General features: G+C 37.5%; 1 protein-coding gene across 2 annotated transcripts; it reads right to left on the bottom strand.

Annotated features, from left to right (window-relative positions):
- Positions 5,872 to 9,952, bottom strand: LOC18774354. Of its 2 annotated transcripts, none has more exons than XM_007208130.2 (3): positions 9,603 to 9,952; positions 7,684 to 8,435; positions 5,872 to 6,696 (listed from the first exon to the last, which is right to left on the bottom strand). In XM_007208130.2, the coding sequence occupies exons 1-3, from the start codon at positions 9,888 to 9,890 to the stop codon at positions 6,168 to 6,170; spliced, it is 1,569 nt and encodes a 522-aa protein (XP_007208192.1). In that variant the 5' UTR covers positions 9,891 to 9,952; the 3' UTR covers positions 5,872 to 6,167. The 2 variants fall into 2 exon arrangements, with proteins under 2 accessions (XP_007208192.1, XP_020421010.1); XM_020565421.1 differs by having other exon boundaries at positions 6,569 to 6,682.

Raw genomic sequence — 10,011 nt, forward strand, 5'->3', positions numbered from 1 at the left:
CTTTTTTATTTTCAAAATAAATGCAGTAAATAAACCTAAAATGATTAGGCATGGGATTTTGGAGAGATTTTGAAGGGCCAGACCAGGCCGTTCGAGAGAGAAGAGGGTGACACTTGTTTTGATATCATGGTGGCCCATGCTTGTGAATAAAACCTTTGCTCATTTGCAATGATGGCTGTTTGTTTCATCTCAGCCCATAGGGAAGAAATGTCAAACGCAGAAACAGTAAGGCAAACTGGAAAAGTTATCTCACACTCTATGATAATACTGCCCTACATTTTTGAGCCTGTAAACTCAAAAAGATATTCAACTTTTGGCATCCCCTGCACCAAAAGGCTGGCACCATTCCCTCCTCTCTCTACTTTGAAACCATTCCCTCACTAAAGCATATATTCAAGTGCCAAACACTAGATGAAGACAAAAAGTTTAGAATTTATAGAATAATCATATTGCTATATAGAATAATCATGTTATGAGATTTTGGAGGAGATTCTTACAATTTCTAACAGGGTTTAAAAAGTGAGGGGTTCTTTTTTTTTTTTTTTTGGACAGAAATGTGATTTGATTCTTATAAGGCCACCTCCAATGCAAAGGGTTATAGGCATCTGCTAGACTTTGAATGATTAGAAACCAACCACTCAAAATGTCATGACTCAAGAAGAGCACGCCACATCAGGTATTTTATTTCAAAATGATTAGTCACTAATGAGGTTGAAGCTCAACTCCATCGAGTATTTTACCGAGATGGGACTCACACGCTAGTAGAACTTGTGGTGTTACATTCTCTTCCACTTAAATGCTTGGTGTCCTCATCTAATCTCATCTCATCAAGATTGACACTTATGCCTCTAGCCCACATAAAACAACCCACGAGGTTGGCTCTGATATCATCTGTCACGACCCAAGGAAACGCATGTCACCTCGGTGCTATACCTCCAAAAGCACTAGTCATTAATGAGGCTCCATGCCATAACTTATGAGCCTAGATCGACCTTGTGGGAGTAAAAGTATTCGACGTCCAATCCGGCAACACCACATGGAAAATAAAGTTACCCTAAATTATATTAGTTAAACCAATTAATTTGGTTTATTAATATAATTAATAGAGGAGTTATTTTATTTAGACAGGGGAGTAAATTGCACTAGATCTCTTTGATCCTCTCCACCCAATTACTTAAGAAAAGGAATAATTCCCATAAAAGAGAATTATTCCCTCCTTAATTGGACAAGAGAAGGTTACAAAATGGGAAGCTATTTAAGCTAAATGGAGACACAAAGAATGTAATTTTTCATAAACCCTAGAGATCACACACACACACACACACACACACTCTCTCTCTCTCTCTCTCTCTCTCTAGTCGACCCTCACTCTCTCCCACTCACACTTGAGGCCGGCCACCCTAATTGTCGCTGCCTCTCCCCCTCTATTGGCTCTCAAGCCGCCACTCATCTCTCCCGTAGAGAGAACTCTATATCTTTCAAAAATACCCCACGTTATTTACTGACTTAAGCATCGAAGGGCCCTTGGCTAAAACCATAACGGTGATTTTCCAATTGTTTTCTTTTATCTTGCAGGGAATCTAGAAGAAGGACGATCAAGTGAGAAAAGCTTCATCCGCGAATTTTCCCCGAGAGATATTTACACAAACATACCCAGTAGTTTACTGATGTGGGATTCAACATGCTAGCAAAACCTAGGGTGTTACACGGAAGACACCATGTTATCATATACCATGAATCCCAAATATGAGGAAAGTAAAACGGGAAACAATTTCTACACCTATAAATCCATTGTTTGGAATATATTACCCCCATCTCGACCTCGAATCTCCACTTGCGTTTTGGTCTCGGATCTCTGCCACCATCCTTTTTGCGGTTTCTTTATGTTTGGAATAAGTCGCAGAGACTCTTTGAGGTTTTTGTGTAGGTTTCACCTCTCATTTTGCTAGAATTTTTCACCTATCCTTTCTTTGCTTTGTGATAGTTTTATTTGTATTGTTATGACTTGATTTTTTCAAGCTTTATCTATTTTTGGTTATTCTGAGTTTGCACTCTTAGTTGGGATGCCTATGCCAGAGTTTCTTCAATATTGTGTGATCGTTAGTGGAGGAGCCCCAGATTGTCTTAAGTTTGATATTAGATCGCTTTGTATTGTAATGGCCCTTTGTCGCTAGTTTGTATTAGCCATTCATGGCTAGTGGTTTTTTTAGTTGAATTATGAATGTAACCCTAGAATTTATCAACTTAAAAAAAAAAAAAAAAAAAAAAACCAAACACAACTAACTTGGTGCTTCATTATATTTCATCTCCTTCAGATGTTCCTTGGTATTTACAGAGTGCTTGGAATAATTGTTTATGGAAACTTCATCAGATGAATTTTTTTGTCTCCCATATTTTTCGTGAGGTTGTGCGACTGATGCATTGGCTAATTTTGGTGCGACTCATGATGCTTATTATTGGTGGTCACAAGTTCCTTCATGTGCTGCCAATGCTTATGTTCAGGATATTTCTTCATTTACTTGTTATCGTTTTCGTTAATTGTTGTCTTTCATTTCAGGGTCCTTTTTATTTCAGGTTGTCTTTTCTTGTGAGGTTTTGGTTTTATGACTCCCTCGTTGTACTAGTTTGATTTTTATTTAATAAAATTTATCCTCGTACCGTCAAGGTTTCGCTAGAAAAAAAAAAAAAAAAAAGACACCTTAAGTAGTTTAAGGTATTTGGTAAAAATAAAATATCCTGAATATTTTAAAAGCAATGGCCTCCTAACAACAACCTCTATGTTAATTTTAAAAGTTGCTTTCACAAGAAGCAGATAAAAGCCTTTGATGTATTTTTTCAATTCGCATAATACAATCATTAATCTTTTAAAATGACGTTGTTTACCACCACCCACCACCACCTCCACCCTTACCATCACCTCTTCCACCACCATTACTGCCACCTCCCACCACCACCATCACCTCCACCTCCACCACCACCACCACCACTACCACCACCACTACCATCACCTCCACCTCCAACAACTTCCACTACCATCACCTCCACCTCTTTCCCTTGGATCGTCCTTCAATAGTTTTAAACAAAAAAAATTATTGCCTAATCACTGTAAACTATTTTCAGAAAGTAATAGAGATTGGTTGCAGAATTCCTACTTCAGTACTAGTAGTGCTTATAATAAGATTTTTCACATTATCTCTTGTGTCTGCTTTAGTGGGTCAGAGGTGATTTTCATTAACCCTACATTGTCTGCCAACACCATTGTTTACTAACATCCAGCTCCTCAAATTATGATGTCTCCAGTCTCCAGTTCCCACAAACTCTTACAGGTACTGAAAAATACAACCCACAGAGGCACTCATGCTGCAACAGTTGAGCATAGATTTCTTTTTTCATTCTTTAGGTTTTAGTTTATCAAGTGGAAATAGCCCCTCTCGAATCTTATTCCTCTTTAATTTTCCAAATTTGATTGTAAAGTAATGAATTATTTGTTCATTTCTACAAGGATGGATTCATTTCTGGACCAATTGGAAAATAAATTATCGGGATTGTGACTACATATCCACTTATCAATGCTGCCTCACCATGATCTCAAAAGTTACCTACTCTTTTGGACTTTAACCATAACAATTTTGTTCACTACCCACGAGTATCCAAATCTTCAACAATCAAAATAATTAGACTTTGATGGCTTCCTTTATCCCACAATAAAAGCTAAATAATTATGGAAGGACTATTTGAGATGTGGTACTGTATTGGCCTCGTTATAATTTCTCAAGATTAAAAGCAACTCGCAGTTCTCAAACTCATAAACTAGAACCCTAATAAAGTTATTACACAAAGACATGTCGTTACATCATATACCTTCCGCTTCTTTTTTTTTTTAATTTTTTAATTTTTTACAAGAAATGATATAAACACTTAAATAAGTTAACATTTACAACCTATATATGTGACATCAAAATCATGCTACGACAACGTAGCGTTACCACAAATAGGTTTCATACTCACATTAATATGAGATAAATCTAGAGTTATTTCAATTAACTTGTGACAACTATCAATAAAGCAAAGATCAGTGCTTGAAATTGATCATCACTACTGAAATGGCATGTGGTTACCTCTCTTTTAAAAATAAAATAAAAATTAAATGGCGTGAGGAATTATTTGTGTTTTGTATTGTATTGGTTTTGGTTATAGTTAAGTCAGTGGCAATTATGTGGCTCTCAAGCTTTTGCCTAGATGCACGTACGTACAGAAGAGAGCAGCACACGCGGATGATGCACTGGCGGCATGCAAGGCAAAGCTTGAAGCCCAAAGCAGCTGAAGCAGTAGAAGCAGAAGCAGGCACTACTTTTAGCTTGGTTTGGTGCACCATCAATTTTGATTAGATTTGTCAACTGTCTCCCCCCAGTAAAAGCTCAGAGAAGATAAATACACACAGACAGGAACACAAGGTAGAGAGAGAGAGAGAGAGAGAGAGACAGAGAGAGAGAAGCCCATTGACATCGAGAATATGCACTGCACAAGCACAAGCACAAGCACAAGGACAAAGCAAGTCATGATAAAGGGATGAGAGAGAGAGAGAGAGAGATGGCATAGAGTGTGGGGCCTTTGCCAAATGCAACCGTCCTTTGTTCCATCATGGTTGCTCCCTCTTCATGATTCTAATTCCCTGAGCCCATATTAATCATGCCAACTGACTCAGCTATGTCCCTACCTCACTACTCGAAAAGAAAAAAAAAATTGCGAGTTAGGTCAATTAGTTAAGACAGTAAATCGGTCATTTACATTTAAATTCGAATTCACTTTCCCGTAAATTAAATTAATTTAAAATATCACTTTTATGATAAATAAAATAAAAATTCACAGACAATAAGGTACAAAGCTTGGTTAACCTCTACCTCTCCCACAAAAAAGAAAGTGGAAATAAAACACCTAGGTTGAAGCTATAAGGGCCAATTGTCATGATTGTTTTCGGATGGGAAATAGACTTTTGAGTTCTTGGAATTTGATACAAGTAATAAGTTTAAATTTGGTTTCTTTAAAAATTGTTTTCTTGCCCTCATCTCATTTTCTTCCCATTTAGTTTGTTTCTTATTCCTCCTTGTTCCAAAACAAAGGAGGGCCCAAGCATGATGAGAAGGAACCACAAAGGGCCCAAATGGATGACCGGTTGGATTCTACTCAATACAAAGTTAACAGATGATCAGCAAATAATTTAGAGCTGATTGGTTAATATGTTATGCTTATGCTTATTTTCTGTTATGGTTTATATTAAATATCAAATAAATAGGAATGGAATGATCATTATTATTATTATTTGATTAGGAAAAAGAAAAGAGTGGTAGGCTATAAGGCAGGGAATGATAGAGTTAACAAATAACTGTTTGTAAGAAGGGTAACTAGTGTAGTGGTTTGGAGTAATTATTTCACCATGTAAGGTTTTGGGTTCGAGTCTTAACATCCGTGTTTTGTGTGTGAGTTTAGTGTATTACCACCAACCATGTAATAGAAAAGAATGACGGAAGAATTGTCTTGATGCTTTGACACCAATGTAATTACAAAACAGATCAATTTTCAAATACATATTAGCATGTAACTTAATACGATACAAATCACTTATATATATCAAAATCAAAATCAAGATCGGAAATTGATTAACCATTTAATTATCATCATAATCTTAGTGTTTTATCATCATAAACTAAAATTCTGAGACTTTAGAGGCTGATATCATATGCCTGCTCTGAGGAGTGGGCATAGGCTTAAGACCTTTGCAAGAAACCATCAATCTTTTAGTTGCGGCCCAGACAAACTAAGCCCCATCCAAACTTCTAAGTTGGGGTTTTCACGTATGAGAATTTTGCATAAATAACTGCAGCCACATTTCTAAAAGGGGAACTTATATAAATCCGCTGACTGACTACAATAATCAATATGTAACCTTACAATATAGTTGCTCTGTAGTCGTGGAAAGTCTCACAAGTAAAATCATGCATATTAGTAAGAAAATGTGGTATTGCAAACATTGTCTTGGGGTTAAAGTAAAAGAGACTTCATGAGCATCCAGTCTTTACCGAAGCAAGCAGATGAAGCTTTCTTTTTTGTATCTGTGTTGGTTTATAGGAAGCGAATGAACAAAATCTAGCTTCTGCTTCATAGGTCTTCTATTCTCTCAGATTCGACGGCTGCTGACAGGAAAGCAGGGACTTCTCGTCAGTATCATCCAAGTCAATGCTCCCCTCCAATCCATATTCCATGTCAGTTTTGCTTTTCTCACTTCCGTTCAGCACTTTCGATTCTGAAACACAAACTTCGGAGTATTCTTCTCCTGAAAAACGGGAACAATCTGTTTCCAGCTCTTGCATTTCTGATTCAGCTAAAGCTTGCATTCTCGCCCGGTCCCTGTCTCTAGGGTATGTGCAGTAAAGGAAGGAGTAAATTAAGACACAGAGTGTCATCGGAATGCCCAAAGCTGTGTATAGTGCCTTGGCAAGTGATGCAGCATTTTCTCTATCTGTTTCAATCTCTACAGAATTTGATGATCCTTTAGGAATTGGCTTAAAGCCATAAACATGCTGAGCCAAAATCCCAACTATCGGTGGAGCAAATGATGATAGGATGGATTCGAAAGATTGATCCAGTGCATAGATGCTTGTACGAGACCTCTCAGGCACTATCTCTGCAAATATTGGACTGTGAACAAGTTTACATATTGAAGAGTTCCAAGAAGGTTGATGTATATGAAACTTTCGTTACCAGTAATTTAGTTTTAATTGCACCAGTCTCACTTGAGAACTGACAACATGCAACATTAGTCAGGATGACTCACCAACTATAACTCATAGTAGGAAAGGAATCACCCTTTCATGAAGTAACTCTAGTCGTCATGATTTACCAACCATAAATTGTGGAAACTTACTTGGTCATGCAAAGTTGGTGCAGTGAAGGGTGTGTATTTTTACTGACAGATCATGCATATAAATGTTTCGGTAGATGAAAGAGTGTCCATAATGTTGTTTGTTGGAAAGGAAAAAAAAACAGTGAAAGCAAAGGTCAAAGATTAATAATTAAGTCGAAGATGGGACATGGTAGCTTTGTATTTGTTCAAACCTATCAGACGAGCGAACGCATATATAGAACTAATCAAACTAACTTAAGGACTCAATTCAGACTAACTAAATGAGTTGAGAAGAATTTGAATGTTACTTTCTAAAGCTGACTAATTATCAAGAACTCAAGAGTACCTCTGAAAACTTGAGAACATACAGAAGGAACTAACCAAACTAGCATAGGGCCAAATCTAATGGACTACATGAGTTCATATGTGAATGGAACAATATAAAGCTGACCCATTATCAGAAAAGAAATATCCTCTGCAAGTTTCATATGTGAGAAAGACTTGAAGAAAGCTATTTGAGACTCCAATAATTATTAATTAGTGTGTGAATGTGTGAACAAGGACAAATCTAAATAAATTGGTTATTCAGAGAAGTATGAAACTTTCATCAGACAATCCTAGGAAAAGAAACCAATCCAATCTTCAATTCAATTGTATCAAATAACCTCTTCCCCACCCCACCAGAACACAGGGAAAGTTATATATATATATATATATATATAACTCTGCCTAGTTAGCTTTAGAAGACAAGGAAAAAGGACAAAGTGGGAAAGGATACATACTTGTTAGTTGCAGGAGCGTTCCAGGAAGTGAACCATCCCATAATGAACAAGACCAGCCCATGAACGAATCCTGTGGATGGGTCATCAGGCAACACCAGAAGCAAAATAGCAGCGAAAGGAATGGCTGAACCCGCGCTTATCTGTGAAAGAACTATCCTCCCAGCATTGGGAAAGGGTTTTGCAAGAACATCGCCCATGATTCCTCCGAAGACACTTCCAAGTGAGCCACCAATTATAAATATGGTCCAAAGAACTGCCGTTTCTTTGTGGGAGAAACCAATAAGTTCTAACCACAATGGAGCAAATGACAAACCTGACCAGGGGAATGATCCAAAGACACCCTGAGCAATTAGTATTTGAAAAGACGGGATTCTTATAACTGACTTTGCTTCTATAATCAGGTCTTTCACTTCTGACGAAAAAGGCTTATGTGAAGTTATATCTTTAGCTCTACCATTGCTCTCTAAGTAGTGCGGATCATTGGCAAAGAGGCGAACCAATATACCGACTATGACACTTATGAGTCCAACCAAATGGAATGCTATTCTCCAGCCAGGTATACCCATGAATGTAGTGGACGCTATTAGTACAGAACAAAGACCACCAATTATGGAGCCAAGGTTTCCTGTTAGTTGCAACCATCCAAATGCTGTACCCCGGTTGCTCTCATCAGTTGAGTCTGCAACAAGAGACTGAATAGCGGGAGTGACAATGGCAAGTCCAATCCCATTTAATCCTCTTGAAACAGCCACCTAATCAACCAAATCAGACAACTAAGTGTTGAATTGTAATCTGGTAAGTCAAACTGCAAATCAACGAAATTCACTATGCAGGAAGAATTTGTTACCTACAATTTTCAATTACACCTTATAAGTTTATGTTAAAAATGTTTTAGAGCTTGTTTACTTTTAATTTGTTTAAGCTTTATTATCTCGTATCAAGACTTATGAGCTTCATGATAAAACATGCACTCATCTCTTTGCCCCTCACCACGACAAGCACAGCATCTTAGTATAGCTTTGATTTTATGAGTCATGAACCAATTACTTCTCTTGAAAACAATGAAATGTGCAGCAACACTTGATTGGTATGAATATGCAGCATGAGCTTCAGAAGTCACGGATGAGCAAAAACTAAATTTTGCTAAAAAGGAAAGAAACAGCTGGGTTATCAAGCACTATCATTAAACTTACTGTGTTAGGACAACTGCATTTGTGACTTTAGACTTTTGATGTAAAACAGGAAGAAAACATTGACAATTTCAATGTTAACCTTGTATCCTTCTTCATTTTTCCTAAGATATCTTAAAGTTCATAGTGTTACGTATACACATCTTCAAACTTATATCTTCAATGGCATCATCTTCCATTTAGATTGTTGCTTTGAATTCCTTAAAGTGTCCTACTTTTTTATGCTCTTGTACATCAATGTGCTTGATTCCTCAAAACTTTTCTAATTGTAAACTATCCAGAATCCCCATGATTGTAAAACAGGAAATCCATTAGACAGAATCATCACAAAAACAATGTACACTCTAATATGACTTACGTTTGAACGAGAACTTGAAAGTTTGCCGAGTTCAATGATTTTCCCCCCAAATCCTTAATTTGAAGCATTGATACCAATAAAATCCCTGTCCATGGAGCCACAAATAAAGATTGAACTCCACAGTTGCCCAAAAACATAATTTGACAAGACATGAAACAGCATTTTGTATTGCCCATTCGAGAAACAACTCAACATAAAACACTAACAAAATCACTTGCCTAACTAAACTAACCAATCCAAATCGTGGGTTCTCTTAGATCCTCAAAGACGACCAAAATAATTATTCCATATTACACTATATGTCATTTTTGAAAAGAAAGTTGCAAGTTGAAAACACCATAGAAAATAAGAAACCAGAGAGAGAGAGAGACCTGAAGGAAAGTGGATGAAAAGCCAACAAGGAAGGTGGCAGCAGCCCAGAGAAAGGCACCAAGAGCAATGACATGGGCTCGGTTGTGGCGCATAGCAAGGTAAGCGGCAAGTGGATAGCAGGCAGACTGGACAATGGATCTGAACAGAGTGAGTGAGCCCAATCCAGTTGGGTCGGTGTGCAGACTGGCCCCCACCTCTTTGTACACCCCTGGCAACAACGACTCGTCAGCTCTCTGCATAATACTTGCTAGGTTCACCAACAACAATGTCACAGCCTCTGGTTTCATTTTCCAATCTCTGTTTGGACTGAAAACAGAGCACTCTGTTCGGTTCCCAGACCAAGGGGAGGAGGACAAATCAGAGGTTTTATGTTAGGGACAGAAGGGGAAGAAGTTTTCGTTGACTAAA

The sequence above is a fragment of the Prunus persica genome, chromosome G6 (genome assembly GCF_000346465.2).
Source record: "Prunus persica cultivar Lovell chromosome G6, Prunus_persica_NCBIv2, whole genome shotgun sequence".
NCBI lineage: Eukaryota > Viridiplantae > Streptophyta > Magnoliopsida > Rosales > Rosaceae > Prunus > Prunus persica.

What these genes read in the sequence shown, in the direction of transcription:
- LOC18774354 (XM_007208130.2), bottom strand. Translation starts at nt 9,890, where the DNA reads ATGAAACCAGAGGCTGTGACATTGTTGTTGGTGAACCTAGCAAGTATT. An exon ending in TTTCATCCACTTTCCTTCAG is followed by an intron (nt 8,436 to 9,602) that starts GTCTCTCTCTCT and finishes TTGGTTGATTAG; the next exon opens with GTGGCTGTTTCAAGAGGATT. An exon ending in AACGCTCCTGCAACTAACAA is followed by an intron (nt 6,697 to 7,683) that starts GTATGTATCCTT and finishes ACTTGTTCACAG; the next exon opens with TCCAATATTTGCAGAGATAG.